The following is a 15,311-nucleotide window of genomic DNA, read 5'->3' on the forward strand; positions in this document are numbered from 1 at the left end:
GATTTTGGTATGGATTTGTTTTCAAAGTTAAAGTTTCTGATGTCTTGTACAGATATAAATTAATCTGCTGAATATACAGTTAATTAGGGTATTTTATACTTTTTATTTTAACAAAAATCAACAAAACTAAGCATGCCTTTCATACTTCACAAGCAGCAGCTAGTTTAGAACTCCACTTGCTAGCCTCGCGGATAATATAATTACCCTCGTGGGCAAGTCATGTCTCTCATCATGAGCTTATATACATGTTTCTAAAACTATTCGATTAGCTACGACACCCAGTACATTTCTCCAAGGGTGTCCTAAAGTTCTTCCACCGAATTGTAGTACCGAATTATCTCCAAAGATCTCAGTCAAAGTAGGCATATGCCAAACATGAATACCCCTCGAAGTTACAGATAGAACACCAGACTTCGATATTTTTCAATAAAATCATCACGTAGTAAATTAATAAAGCCCAAAGTTATGTTGATTTCTACTTCCAAGTTTACCTACTATTGTGAGATTTAGGGTCTTTTTTTATTTTAATTTGAATTTTTTTTATAATTTTTGTTGAGAGAAATTGGTTTGTTAATTTTTAAAATTGATAAGAACCAAAAGGTATTTACATAAATCAACTCTATACAAGCCCAATTTGCAGGCCCAGATTAAACCAAATGACCCACTAAACCCAAACCTAATACTTAACCCTAGCCCAATTAGCCCAATGCCCAAAACAAAAAAAAAGAAAAGAAAAAGAAACCCTAAATCACCTAATACCACTGCCTTAGTTGCATTGATAGTGCAAATAGCACTTATCTCCACCACCGTTTGCCTGCCATACAAAAAGAAGAAAAGACATTAAGTATATATATATAATAAAGTTTGTAAATGGCTATAAAAAGGCCATACTAAAACCATTGTAAAGGGAGAAGAATTTTTTTTTTAGAGCAAATATAAAAACAAAAACATTTGACAATTTTTAGATCTAAGCACAAAAGAAAGCAGAGATCCAAGCAACACCAAAGAAACAGGAAAATAAAAGTTGAAATATCAAGAATCAAAATCTAAAACAAAAGGTGATATTACATTATTATTATTTTCTTTCTATTTATTATTTTTTCCTTTTTATTTTATTTTCGAATTTGCTTACCTCTACATACAATATATCATAAGGACATAAAAAAAAATAAAAAAGCAAAAAACGTACCTTCGGGAATCCGGCCACCGCACGCTGTGGCCGGCGACGGCGACCGGCGGGGCATATGGCGGCTTGTTCACCGGACTTTAACTCTGGCTAGGGGGTGAGAGAGAGTAAACTCGCGACCCGACCCGCCTAGAAAGAGGATCCGCGCATTTTTTAGCGGAAGGGCTATTTGCACATTTAGCCCTTCCGCTTTTTCATGTCTCTATAATCAAGTTATTGCTACTTTAAATTTGGCCCTAGAATATGTCCCGTTTTTCAATTTGGTCCTCGACCACGCGCTGCTTTTTAGGATAGGGAATATTGCGTTTTCAGTACTTCTAGGATATGCGCATGCAGCAATTTGGTTGTTTTTCTTTGAAATTCACCCCAAAATTCGTTTTTGCTTCGATTTTCGTCCCTTTTCTACTCTTTCTCATTATTTTACTTTAATTTTAATTTTATTCATGCTATTATATTTTAATTACTGTTATATTTTTGTCATACTTATATATATATGTATATTATATATATTAAATAGTATTATTAATAGTTTTACTATTATTGTTTTTATTTTTTTTATGACACCTATGTACTCTATAAATATATATGTATTATGTTCCATATCACACATATTTATATATCAATATTATATTATGTATATTTCTTTTTTAAATACTATATATATATGTATGTATATTTAGATATTATATGTATGATATTTATGTTATGTACATACTTTTAATATTATCATGTATTTATTTTTTACATATGTATATATCTATGTAATATCATTAATAATTATTTTTTAATATTATTATGCATATACTGTGTAAATATTTTAAATATTGTATTTTTATTATGTATATATTTTTAATACGGATACATTTTTTATTACTCGTATATATATTTTAATTTTGTATTTTTATTGTTATGCATATACTTTAATACTATATCATTTTTATTTTTATTTTTCATATCATCTTATGTTTATGTTTTTCAAACTATATCATGTATATATATTTATATAGTTATTAATAGTGTTTTTCTATTATGTTTATTTCCAATATGTATGTGTTATGTATTTACTTCTAATACTATGTATTGTATATTCTTACTATAATCATTATTACCATCACCATTATTTTTATTATTATATTATTGTCATTTTTTTATCATTCATTATTTCCTATCCTTTATATATTATTATTGTTATTAACGTACATTATTATTATCAATTTACTATTAATTTTACTTTTATTATTACTACTATATTATTATTATTATTATCATATTTTTACTTATATTTATTTTATCCTAATGTCATTTATTATTATTATATATATACATATCCTTTTACTACTGTTTTTATATACATATATTTTAAATATTATTACTATTTTTTATTATTACCATTATTGTTATTATACTTGTATCTATATGTATTTTGTTTTAATACCATTATTATTACTACTTCCATTATCTTTTATCTCTAACTATTATTATTATTTTATATATATTATTATCTATATTATTATTATTACTATTATTCTTTATTGTCATGGTTAATATTTTTATAGCTATTATTTTTATTACTAATATTACTATTGTTATATCTAGTATTATTTTTACTTTCATTATAATTACTACTATTATTATGGAGTCTTTAACATTTTTTAATTTATTCGGTCATTTTCAAATTAACATTTTTACGAAGAGGGATCGTATTCCAATGTCTTTCAAGCTTTCATTTTTTTCGACACTAAGACACTAATTAATCAACTAGGTACCAATTTTTTGGCATTGCGAGGGTGCTAATCCTTCCTCGTGCGTAACCGACTCCCGAACTTGTTTTCTTGATTTACGTGGACCAAAATCGTTGTTTAAATAAATTAAACCATTTATTAAAAATAACCACTTTTACATTGTTTTCTTAATTTACGTGGACCAAAATCGTTGTTTAAATAAATTAAACCATTTATTAAAAATAACCACTTTTACAAGGTGATCCAATCACACCTAAAAAGATTGGTGGCGACTCCCGTTTTCGTTTTTCTCCAAGTTGATACCCGTTTTCCAAAAAAATGGTTACGACAAACTCGACTCGAACTAAAAACTTAAATTACTTATTCAAATTATCTCAAAAAATCGAATAATTTAAAATTTAAAAATTTTTAATTATTTTTAATCCAATCGAGTTTTTGTGAGATATATTATAAGAATAAATTAGCTAAAAAAGAGTTACCTTGTCATGGAAGAAATAGTTACCATAAGAATCAGTGATGCGCTACTTTTTGAAGATGGCCCAACACAAATCCCCATACCCAACAGCGCCTTTTAACAGAATATAACTGAATTTCAAACAAAATTCCCACATTCTAAATCAATTATTTTGGTTCCTTCTGTCCCTAAAATCAACCCTAATTCTGTTTTTTTGATTATTAAAAAAAAACAGAAAATAAATAAAGGGGAAAATGGCATTGTTGAGTACTTTGACGGGAATTATTGGTTTTGGAATGGGAGTTCCATTTGGACTTTTGCTTGGATTCTATTTCTTCATTTACTCTAAACCCAAAATTGTTCAGGTAAACACAGAATTTACCCTCACCTTCAATTTTTTATTTAGATTTGAATCTGGATTTTTGTTGCTCTAATTATTTTCAGTTTGTCTGTCATGTCAAAGTTCAACCCTTTTCCATTTATTTTCCTGTTTGGATTTCATCGGGGTATTTGTTTCTTTCCTTCATTTTGTTCTATAATGCTTTTGCTATTACTGGTTTAGAGATAAGAATGAATCAAAGCTTGGTTGTATTTTATTGATTTCTTCAAAGCCTTAACAAAGGTGGGGGACGGGGCGGGGGGTTCTGTTTAATAACTGCCAAATTATAATTACTTTTCCATTATGGATTTTTTTTTACTGTAATTTCAACTTAGAGAATCTTTTTGGGATAGAAAAGCTTGAGATTTGATGTTATCATGCAGCTAAAGCATGCTTAGTTACAGGAACCCATCACAAGGCGGGTGAATCAGCTAGATAACACAGCTTTGCTTAATCTTCTTCATGATATTCCATTATGGGTAAAATGCCCTGATTATGAGAGAGTAAGTCATTCAATTTGTATAACCGTCAATCCTAACATAATACAGGATTATGATTATTTTTGGGTTGATGCAGGTAGATTGGCTGAACAAGATCATTGCTGACATGTGGCCATACCTTAATAAGGTTGTTTGATGAGTTTAAACAGTTTGAGATTATTCAATTTTCGATTTTTTAGGTTATCAAGGTGGAGTTTAATTTTAATCTACAGGCAATTTGTGCTTCAATAAGAAGCATGACAGAACCCATGTTTGCAGAGTATGTTGGGATGTTTCAGATTAAAACCATTGCCTTCGAAAATTTAAGCCTCGGAACAATTCCTCCTCATATTTATGGTATGCTCCTATAGATTTCAAACAATCAATACTCTTACATTTATGTTGGAATATACACATGAAAATTGAAATCTGTATTTCACTATTTGCAGGTTCTAAAATCTGTGAAACTAATGAGAACGAACTAGTTCTTGAACCAGCAGTTAGATGGGCTGGCAATCCAAATATAGTTTTGGTAGTCAAACTGTTGACTTTCCGAATCACAATTCAGGCAAGTCGAACCCATCTATGACATCAATATCATTTATCATTGAAAGTTTTGATTATTTATTTATTTTTCACAGGTTGTAGATATGCAAATACTTGTGGCCCCAAGGGTAACTTTGAAACCTCTTGTTCCAACCATACCATGTTTTGCAAATGCTTCAGTCTCTCTGCTGAAAAGAGTTAGTATTTCCAAACATTCATAGGTTTTAAACCCTAAACCCTGAACGTTAAATTGAAATACCGTGTTGTGTTGATGGTGTTTCTTGCAGCCCGAGATCGACTTCGGATTGAATGTTCTTGGAGGGGATCTTATGTCTATACCCGGAGTTTATCATATTATCCAGGTGCTGTACCGGTAATTTCGATATACAAGTAGATTTGACAATGTTTGAGGTTTATTATGGAGCTGATGTTTTTGTCCAAGGAGATGTGAACTAATTGTTTTAATTGCTTGCAGAGAACAATTAAAATGCAAATCGCAAGCCTTTATCTTTGGCCACAATCGTTAGAGATACCTATCCTTGATCCTTCAACGTAAGTATATTTTCCCAGTATTATAGATAAAAAGAAAATGGAAGTGCTTAACAGTAGTATATTTTGATGTTTCCTAGAGTGGCTATAAATAAGCCAGTGGGAATACTACACGTGAAGGTAGTACGAGCACATAAGCTCTTAAAGATGGACTTCCTGGGAACATCGGATCCTTATGTGAAATTAAATCTAACTGGAGAGAGTTTGCCAGCCAAGAAAACATCCATCAAGAAGAGGAATTTGAATCCCGTATGGAATGAGAAGTTCAAGCTGGTGGTAAAGGACCCCAAGTCTCAAGTTCTTCAATTGGAAGTCTTCGACTGGGACAAGGTTTCTTTATCCTTCTTGGAATTGGATGGAGTTTTTAATTAGTTGATGACAGAATAGAAATGAGATGTTTGTGAGTGCAGGTGGGTACTCATGATCGGCTGGGAATGCAGTTCGTGCCATTGAAACTACTTACAGCCAATGAGACCAAGGAATTTAAGCTGGATTTGCTGAAGCACACATTCATTGCAGATCCTTATGATAAGAAGCCACGAGGGAATATCGTGATCGAGTTGACGTATGCGCCGTTCCGAGAGGAAAGCATTAAAGTAGATGGTATAGGTGATATACTTTCCAGAAAGGAAAGCAGTCAAGACAGACCCTCTGAGAATAGTAGTGAGGTGTTAAGTGGAGCAGGTTTGCTTTCGGTTACGGTTCAAGGAGCCGAGGATGTTGAAGGTCTACGCCACAATAATCCCTATGCTGTCATCCGATTCCGAGGCGACAAAAAGAAGACTAAGGTGCATTTATTTCTTCTTTATTTACTTATGTTTGTATATGGGTAAGTAGGTTTGGCATGGTGGATATATATTCTTTTTGTTTAGTGAACACAAACACACACACACACACACACACACACAGAGTTATGTATAATCCAATCATTTCTGAGGTGGTGAATGAATGGTAATTTCAGAAAATAAAGAAAACACGACATCCGCTGTGGAATGAAGAGTTCCAATTTATGCTGGAGGAGCCTCCTTTAAATGACACCATTCGTATCCAAGTTATGAGCAGACGAAAAGGCATTGGTTTCCATTCCAAGGTATACTTCATTCTCCATCCATTTTGCAGACATATATAATAATCTATTTGCATGTTTGTGTTTGTAGGAATGCCTGGGGAAACTGGATATCAATCTTACAGACGTGGTCCATAACGGCCGAATCAACACCAAATACCATCTCATGAATTCCAAGAACGGGAAGATACATGTTGACATCAAATGGACGACCGTTTAAGCATTTGGGATCTGTCGGATTGTCTTTTAACCTACACTCCACTTTCTTGCATCAACATGCAAACATTGCTACCATGTCTCAAAACACAGGGTATAGACTCAATGGACACAAAACACCAACTCAAAATTATACACAAGACAATATATTACTTTAGTGAACACCAATATCAAATTAAATTTTGTTAGGGATGAGAATAGTAGGTAAAAATCTGATGTTAAATATTAATCCATTTATTTTATTAGGATTCCAATATTGAATTTTTTATACATAAAAGGACTCATCTATGAATAATTAAGCATTCAATTTTGATTCAGATGATGCTAGACTATTTATACTATTATTTAAACTTTTTATTTGGTGTCACGAGTCAATTGGGTATCAATTCGGTTAGCAGAATTCGTTTGACGACTTGTTGGAACAATGGCAGCAACTTAAGCAAAATCAAAACAAAACAAAAGCCAAGAAGAAACCAAAGCAAAAATTGAAAAGAAAAGAGTTTGAACAATATTGTAACCAGATAACTACTCATTCATTCAACAAATTTGAAATTATATGTAAGTTACATAGCAAATGGTCAGTTACCTAATTATGTAACTGCTCCCACTTATACTCAACTAATACAAGATTGAATTACATAAAAAATCTAGCTGACATATCAACTATTACATCAATTTCAAATCAAGTTCTAATCCTACTAACTTTTGAACAAGATTACAAGATAACTAGACAAAGTTACATAGAAACAAAATGATCAAAATGAAACTAAACCAGTTGCTGCATCCGGTTCTACTCCATAGCATGTCTGCATGGTGAGCTGCTGAAATTTTTTTGTCACTGGTTAGATGTTGCATTGCAGGCCAATGCTTAACACTCATCCTTGGACTGTATGCAACATACACTAATCTTGCTTCTTAAAACCTCGAATCTTGTTGCACCAAGTGGCTTAGTCAAAATGTCAGCCAATTGGTCTTGTGAGCTGCAATGAACAAGGCTGATTTCTCCTGATTGCTCAGCCTCTCGAACAAAATGAAACTTGATCTTAAAATGTTTAGTTTTACCATGAAATACTAGATTTAAAATGTTTGGTTTTACCATGAAATACTAGATTTTTAGCTATGGCAACTATTGATTGGTTATCAACTTTGATTTCAATTGCTTCCATCTACTCTTCATTCAAATCAAATAACAACTTCCTAAGCCAAATAGCTTGATTCACTGTTGTAGCAGCTACAATGTATTCTGCTTCAGCTGTGGATTGAGCAACAGTTTGTTGCTTCTTTGAACTCCAGCAAAATACCCTTGAGCCAAGTGTGAAGAAGTAACCAAAGGTACTCTTCATGTCATCAACAGAGCCAGCTCAGTCACTATTTGAGTATCCAATTAGTTTAAGCTCATTCTCTTCCTTAAACATAACTCCATGGTTCAATGTTCCTTTGACATATCTGAGGATTCTTTTAGCTGCTTTAAAGTGAGTCACATTACAGCAGTGCATAAACCTTGACAAGAGACTAACACCAAACATGATATCGGCCTAGTTGCAGTTAAGTAAAGCAGGCAGCCTACTAAGCTTCGATATTCCTTCTCATCGACCTTGTCTTGATTCCCACTATTAGTTAGTTTCTCTCCTTGTGCTACTAGTGTACTAACTGATTTACAATTAGCCATGCAGAATCTATTGAGAATCTTCAATGCAAAGGCATGTTGGCTGATAAAAATGCCTTGATAAGATTGGTTTACTTCCATGCTAAGGAAGTATGTCATGACTCCTAAATCTGTCATATTCTAGCATTTGCTCTTTGAATTCACTGATCAGTTCTTCTTTACTTCCAGTCACAAGTAGATCATCTACATAGAGTAACACAATCAATAAAGTTTCACCTTCTGATCTCTTTACATAGAGTGTAGCTTCACTAACACTCTTTTCAAAATTCGAGCTTAGACAGATAAGTGTCTATTCTGTCATACCAGGCTCTTGGCGCCTGCTTCAGGCTATATAAGGCCTTCTTCAGCCTAAAAACCTTGTCCTCTTATTCTTGGACTTTAAAGCCTTCTGGTTGCTCAATGAAAATCTCCTCCCCAGAAAGCCATTAAGAAATGTTGACTTAACAGCCAACTAGTGAACGTTCCAACGTTTCTGTGCAGTTGAAGCAAACAGCAGCTTGATTGTATCAAGTCTTGCTATTGGTGCAAAAGTTTCCATAAAATTGATACCATATTGCTGATTGTAGCCCTTCACCACGAGCCTTGTTTTGTGTTTGTTCAGAAAGCCATTAGCATTATATTTGGTTCTAAAAACCCATTTGACACCAATTACCTTCTGGTGATCTGATCTGTTCATTAGTTCCCAAGTCTCATTCTTATGAATCATCTCTAACTCAGCTTCCATGGCCTTCTTCCAATGTTTGTCCTTGGCAGCTTCTTCATAGTCTGATGGTTCAACTAATGCAGTATTGCATCTGTGGTAAATATCTGCAATGGTCCTGGTGCCTCTCACAGGAGTATCATCAAAGTCTTCATTGCTTAGCTCGTTTTCAGCTAGTTCTAAGTTGTTGTTGGACTGATTTTCCTTAATTAGCTTAGCTTCAGCACCATTCTAGCTCCAAATTTTATCTTCATCAAACTTTACATCTCTACTTACCAGAATTCTTTTTGTTGAAGGATCATACACAATGTACCCCTTTTTTTGTACTACTATAGCCAACAAATATTCCAGGGACAGCCCTTTCTTCAAGTTTGCTTTTCTTTTCAACAGGAATGTGTGCATAACAGACACATCCTAACACCTTGAGGTGAGAAACTGTTGGCTTGAGTCCATGCCAGGCTTCAAAGGGGGTCTTATCCTTAACAACATGAGTTGGTAGCTTGTTGAGGAGATATACTGAAGTATTGACTGCTTCAGCCCAAAAATTACTTGGTAGCTTGCTCTGAAACAGCAAACATCTGGCCATGTTCAGCACTGTTCTATTCTTCCTTTCACATACTCTGTTTTGTTGAGGAGTATAAACATTTGTGAACTAATGGTGAATACCAGATTCCTCACACAGTTTCTGAAATCTTTCAGACAAATGCTCACTGCCATTATCAGTTCTCAAGGCTTTGATTTTGCAACCCGATCGGTTTTCTACTAGTGCCTTAAATTTGCTGAAGGCCTCAAACACTTCAGACTTTTGCTTCAAGAAGTAGACCCAGCAAAATCTGGTCAAGTTATCTATAAATAGCACAAAATACCTACTGTTATTCAGAGAAGAATTCTTCATTGGTCCACAGACATCAGAATGGACTAGCTCAAGCTTGTCTCGAGCTCTCCATGCCATTTTAGCTGGAAAAGGCAATCTAGCCTGCTTGCCAAGTTGACAATTTCACACACTGTGTCTTTTACTTCAACTTTTGACATATCATCCACCATATTCATTTTATATAGTAGATCAAGTGATCTGTAGTTGACATGGCCTAGTCTCTTATGCCAAAGTCCAGTACTATCAACAAGGCTAGTGTAAGCCTTCTTTTCAAGCTGATTCATGTTAAGCATGAAACACTTATCAGCCGTAGCCTTCTTTTCAAGCTGATTCATGTTAAGCATGAAACACTTATCAGCCGTAGCTACTAAGACCAACTTTTGGCTACATGTGTCTCTGACAATGCAAGTACCATTCTCAAAAATTAATGAGTACCCTTTTTCAACCAATTGTCCAACATTAAGCAGATTTTGATCAATGTCAGGTACAAAAAGCACATCTGAAATAACCTTGTTACTTGAACTAGTATTGATCACCACATTGCCCATTCCTTTGGCTTCAATTAAATCTCCATTGCCAATTCTGATTTTTGAAGCATAGCTTCTGTCTAGATCTCTGAATAGACCTTCATCAGCAGCCATATGATGTGTACATCCACTATCCACTAGCCAGTTGGATTTAACTTTGCTTGAAGATACAAAATAGGAGGCTGTGAAGACATGCTCCTCTTGAGCTTGAAGGTCCTCAGCAGCCTGAGCTTGCATTTGCTGCTGAGCTAGTGCCTTGCCTTTGTTCTTGCACACCTTCTCAACCTGGCCAAGCTGTTTGCAGCTCCTGCATTGGATGTCTAGCCTATACCAGCAATATTTCTCCAAGTGTGTGGTCTTCTTGCAGTGGACACATGGTGGAAACTTCCTCTTTCCTGAATCTCTCCTTGATTTATCCCTCTTATCAAGCTAAGGCTTCTTTCCTTTCTAGCTTGAACTGGAGCTCTCTTTGGCCCTTGCTTGGAAGGCTCCTTCAAGATGTTTTTCTTGCCTTTCTCTACTTCAATGCATAAAGGGAGTTCACCAATTCAGACAAAGAAATGGTTGTCAATTCCCTTGAGTCCTCGAGTGATGAGATTTTGGACACAAATCTCTCTAGAAGGGTGGTGATGACCTTTTCCACAACTTTGCTCTCACTGAAGTCTTCTCCAAGGAGTCTTATGCTGTTGACAGTGGCCATAATTCTGTCTGAGTATTGCTTCATAGTCTCAGACTCCTTCATCTTCAAGTTTTCAAAATCTCTTCTGAGATTAACCAACTATTGCTGCCTTGTTTTATTTGAACCCGTGAACTCCTCATTTAGCTTTTCCCATGCTTTTTTGGGTGAATTGTAGGCCATTATCCTGGTCAAAATCACATTTGACACCCCATTTTGCAAACAAGCCAAGGCTTTATGCTTCTTTGTGCTTTCCTCAGCATGTTGCCTCAATTGAGCAATTATTGGATTAGCCCTCAATGGAGGTGGCTCGAAATCATTTTCAACTACACTCCACAAGTCTTGTGCTTGAAGGTATGTTATCATCTTGACTACCCAAATGTGGTAGTTCTCACCAGCAAACACTGGAGGTGGAGGTGGAGTGAAACTCATCTTGCTGAAACAACTTCAACAACTTCAAACTCTTGCTTCTCGTGCTTTAATTTTCTTAAAATAAAAACGACCAACAACAGAGGCCCTCGAAGACTTAGGCTTTGATTACCATTTGTTGGAACAATGGCAGCAACTTAAGCAAAATCAAAACGAAACAAAAGCCAAGAAGAAACCAAAGTAAAAATTGAAAAGAAAAGAGTTTGAACAATATTGTAACCGGATAACTACTCATTCATTCAACAAATTTGAAATTATATGTAAGTTACATAGCAAATGTTCAGTTACCTAATTATGTAACTGCTCCCACTTATACTCAACTAATACAAGATTGAATTACATAAAAAAGCTAGCTGACATATCAGCTATTACATCAATTTCAAATCAAGTTCTAATCCTACTAACTTTTGAACAAGATTACAAGATAACTATACAAAGTTACATAGGAACAAAATGATCAAAATGAAACAAAACCAGTTGCTGCATTCGGTTCTGCTCCATAGCATATCTGCATGGTGAGCTGCTGAAATTTTTTTGTCACTGGTTAGATGTTGCATTGCAGGCCAATGCTTAACACGACTTTGATGTCATTTCCTATTTGAAATGACCTTTGCCTTGGCATCTCCTTAGGAATCAGACAAGAAGAGGACCGATCTTAGATCTGGTTGACTATGATATTGCAGCTCAAGTGGAGTTCTGGGAACACTGTCTGGTGGGGTTCATGCTAGATAATCGATGGTTCTCCATCCATAGACTCCAAGAAAAAATCAATACGAGTTGGAGACTGAGAAACAGGATCACAGTCATGGGAAAGGTTGGAGAACTGTTTGTAGTGCACTTTGATGATCCAATGAACAGAGATTATTTATTTGCTGAAAACCCATGGACCTTTGAAGGAGCTTTTTTTGTTTTCGACCAATGGAGGCCTGGTATGGTACTGAGAAATCTCCAGTTTCTTAGTGCTCCCATTTGGGTGAAAAAATGGGGTTTATCCTTAGAATACATAAGTACATAACCCCATATATTGCATTGAATATAGGAGTTTTGGTTGGTAATATTCTGCAAGTTGATTGGAATGGGATAGTGCCCTTGAATATCCGGTATTTAAGAGTGAAGGTGGCGTTCGACCCATAAAGTCATTTAATGGAGGGATACTTCGTTAGAGTGAACAATAAACGCCGAATCTGGGTTGAGTTTAGATATGAAACGTACTTTATAAGTTTTGCAGGAATTGTGATTGAATAGGGCACACGTTCCCAAACTGCACAATGGATAATACGAAGCTTGAACGAACAGATGGATAGGGTCGGTAAAAAGTACAACGTTGGCATAGGAATGGGATCAACTTCATTAACAAGATACATGCCTATGAGAGAAGACCAGAGAAAAGAAATACAGTTGTTCAGTTATTTAACCAGGAAGATGATTGGGATCAAGCATTTTTTCCAGTCTTGGAGGAACCAATCCAGGTGATGTTTGGTGATCCTGATTTTGATCCCTCTGACGTTTCGAGTTCGACCATAATCGATTTGCAGGACATGGAGGAATCAGGTTGACAAAAAAGGGGCCACTGAATCTGGCCGAAATAGATACAATCCCCATGAGGAACTTCAATACTGGTGAGGGTTCACCTCTCAGTATGGTAATCCCTAACATAGTAGGGGGACCACTTAATGATAGGGAAGGCTTCAACAGTTTGAAACGGTCGGAGCACATAAACATCCATGCAGAGCCATGCAAAAAAAATGAACATGGAAAGCTAAAAATGGAGAAGGTGGCACTGGATGTGGCAGGGCTTACGACGAGCAGTTATTTTACATCGGGCAACTTCGAAGTTGGGGAATGTAGTAAGAAATCCTCGAGTTTTGGAATGGAACCCTCTTATACCACCCAACCAACGAGGAGTGTGTCACGTTTGATATTGATATTTCAGAGCTCGAGAATGAAGTTATATTTGAAACTTGGTTAAAGAGTATGGAGGATCCTTCATCGGACCAATAAGAGAATGCTAAAGAAGAGGGCATAAATGTAATCCAGTCACTAAATGATGGCAACCAACAACAAGTGTTAGGGAACCAAGGTAACCTGACACTGAACTTTGATGTTGAGAGTCAGTCAAGCCAGAAAAGAAAAGCAGCAGAAGAACGTGACGAATCACTGGAGAAGAAGAAAAATAGGACTCATGATTACCAGTTATATGATTTATGGCACCTGAGTCAATAACCCATTTAGACGATGAAATTATCATACATGCAGTGGTTTCACCTGACTCGGCATTGGTAGAGATAGGAGTGGATAATTCATGGTATGTAGTAAACTCACCTATACATATTATTCTAAAAGATGATTTGAGTGTTGCGACAACATTGGCAGTCTCGGTACAATTATTGTTACAACCTCAGAATAACTTACCAAAATATAATAGTCCAACAGAGATCCCAACCCTTGCTTTCACTACCAAAAACTTAATACAAACAATTCGGAGTAGTACCAAACAGTAGCTAAAACCCTAAAACGCACCAAAAAACCTCTTGAAACCACCTCTGATTGAACACCCAATCATCTGATTGAAAACCCTAAAAAGTACCTTGAGTATGCAAAGCAATCTCCCGCTGAAGAAAGAAGATAAGTAACCCATCGACCTTATCGTAATGTTCCTTAAGGTCTTTCCATACTATTTGGTAGCATTTGTTGCAATCACGATTTCAGCGGACAGATCGGTATTAACAATGTTCAAAATTCATGAAACAACAATCGCATTACAATGATCCCATTGTGACTTAAAGATTGATTGCACTGACTCTCTTGACCAAGATCCATCAACAAAACCAACCTTATTTTGGCCAGGAAAGCAATTCACATGGATCAGCTCCAAATAGCATAATTTTCATGACCCATTAACTTATGCGAAACCAATTGAGTGCCTGATGTGGTTGAAGGCTGCAAATACATTAAATTATTGAAGTCCATGGTGACTGACTCTCCACCTCTGCCATTGCAATCTGAAATGGTCATTGTAATGGAGAAATCGAAGAAATGCACAACAAAGCAGAAAGTAAGAAAGTAGAAGCAAACTAAAACAAAAAAAAAAAAAAACCACGAACTAAAGCAAAGAAAGACCACGAAGCAAGAAAGTTGATTAATTAGCAGCCTCCACTACTATAACCACAGTGAACGGAAGCTCTAATACCATGTTAAGATATCAGTGGATAATGAAACAATCGATTAAAATAAGAAATAATCGGTTCAAATAAGAAAACAATCGATTAACCAAGGGTAAAAGAATTTCTTACTCCATCCCATTATCCAATAAACTTACAATAGTTGACTCATAAATATCATTCTATTAACCGCTTACTAAATAAACTAAATAAACTTAATAACTGCCTAACCATATTTCCAACTTCTCCATAAGCATTCAACAATTTAATGAAAAATAGTTGTAGTGAAAGATGAAATTTGACTTAAAAAACATATAGAGGCATAAAGAACACTAGGCCCTTATCGTTGCCCTTCATAACCACTGAACTCAACACAAGTTCTCCCCCTTGGGGATTAAAAATTCATAATGGTGATTAAAGGTTGCTACACTTCAATTGGGCTCTTATCTCAACCCTTATCAAAAATAAATTATTAATTTTTTGTTAATGATGTATTTTCTTAATGGTAAGATTGAGATACGAGTATTTTATAATTTCAAATTTGAATTTTTCCCTACATAAACTAGGTGTGAATTCTCATTGAAAAATATTAATGAAATTAGATAGATTTTTAATAATTAAAGGTAAAAGAATGGAATTGCTTCAAACTTAACACAAATTC

General features: G+C 35.0%; 2 protein-coding genes across 2 annotated transcripts; one reads left to right on the forward strand and one right to left on the reverse strand.

Annotated features, from left to right (window-relative positions):
- The first annotated feature begins 3,479 nt into the window (after positions 1-3,479).
- On the forward strand, positions 3,480-6,934 carry LOC107904270 (synaptotagmin-3). Its single transcript, XM_041114629.1, has 12 exons — positions 3,480-3,747; positions 4,166-4,264; positions 4,338-4,388; positions 4,474-4,597; positions 4,690-4,808; positions 4,882-4,983; positions 5,074-5,148; positions 5,262-5,338; positions 5,416-5,665; positions 5,746-6,123; positions 6,297-6,425; positions 6,493-6,934. The coding sequence occupies exons 1-12, from the start codon at positions 3,637-3,639 to the stop codon at positions 6,619-6,621; spliced, it is 1,644 nt and encodes a 547-aa protein (XP_040970563.1). The 5' UTR covers positions 3,480-3,636; the 3' UTR covers positions 6,622-6,934.
- An 849-nt stretch (positions 6,935-7,783) lies between these two features.
- LOC107902478 (uncharacterized mitochondrial protein AtMg00810-like) lies at positions 7,784-8,400 on the reverse strand. The gene is made up of 2 exons (XM_016828652.1): positions 8,104-8,400; positions 7,784-7,954 (listed from the first exon to the last, which is right to left on the reverse strand). The coding sequence occupies exons 1-2, from the start codon at positions 8,398-8,400 to the stop codon at positions 7,784-7,786; spliced, it is 468 nt and encodes a 155-aa protein (XP_016684141.1).
- Between the last annotated feature and the right edge of the window lie 6,911 nt (positions 8,401-15,311).

Source organism: Gossypium hirsutum, chromosome A05, assembly GCF_007990345.1.
Source record: "Gossypium hirsutum isolate 1008001.06 chromosome A05, Gossypium_hirsutum_v2.1, whole genome shotgun sequence".
In the NCBI taxonomy this organism is placed as follows: domain Eukaryota; kingdom Viridiplantae; phylum Streptophyta; class Magnoliopsida; order Malvales; family Malvaceae; genus Gossypium; species Gossypium hirsutum.

Excerpts from the sequence above, each read along its gene's own strand:
- LOC107904270 (XM_041114629.1), top strand. The coding sequence starts at position 3,637 with ATGGCATTGTTGAGTACTTTGACGGGAATTATTGGTTTTGGAATGGGA. Across the intron at positions 4,984-5,073 it reads CAGTCTCTCTGCTGAAAAGA|CCCGAGATCGACTTCGGATT; the intron begins GTTAGTATTTCC and ends TGTTTCTTGCAG. Across the intron at positions 6,426-6,492 it reads GCATTGGTTTCCATTCCAAG|GAATGCCTGGGGAAACTGGA; the intron begins GTATACTTCATT and ends TTGTGTTTGTAG.
- LOC107902478 (XM_016828652.1), bottom strand. The coding sequence starts at position 8,400 with ATGACAGATTTAGGAGTCATGACATACTTCCTTAGCATGGAAGTAAAC. Across the intron at positions 7,955-8,103 it reads GTCAAGGTTTATGCACTGCT|AGTACCTTTGGTTACTTCTT; the intron begins GTAATGTGACTC and ends GATGACATGAAG.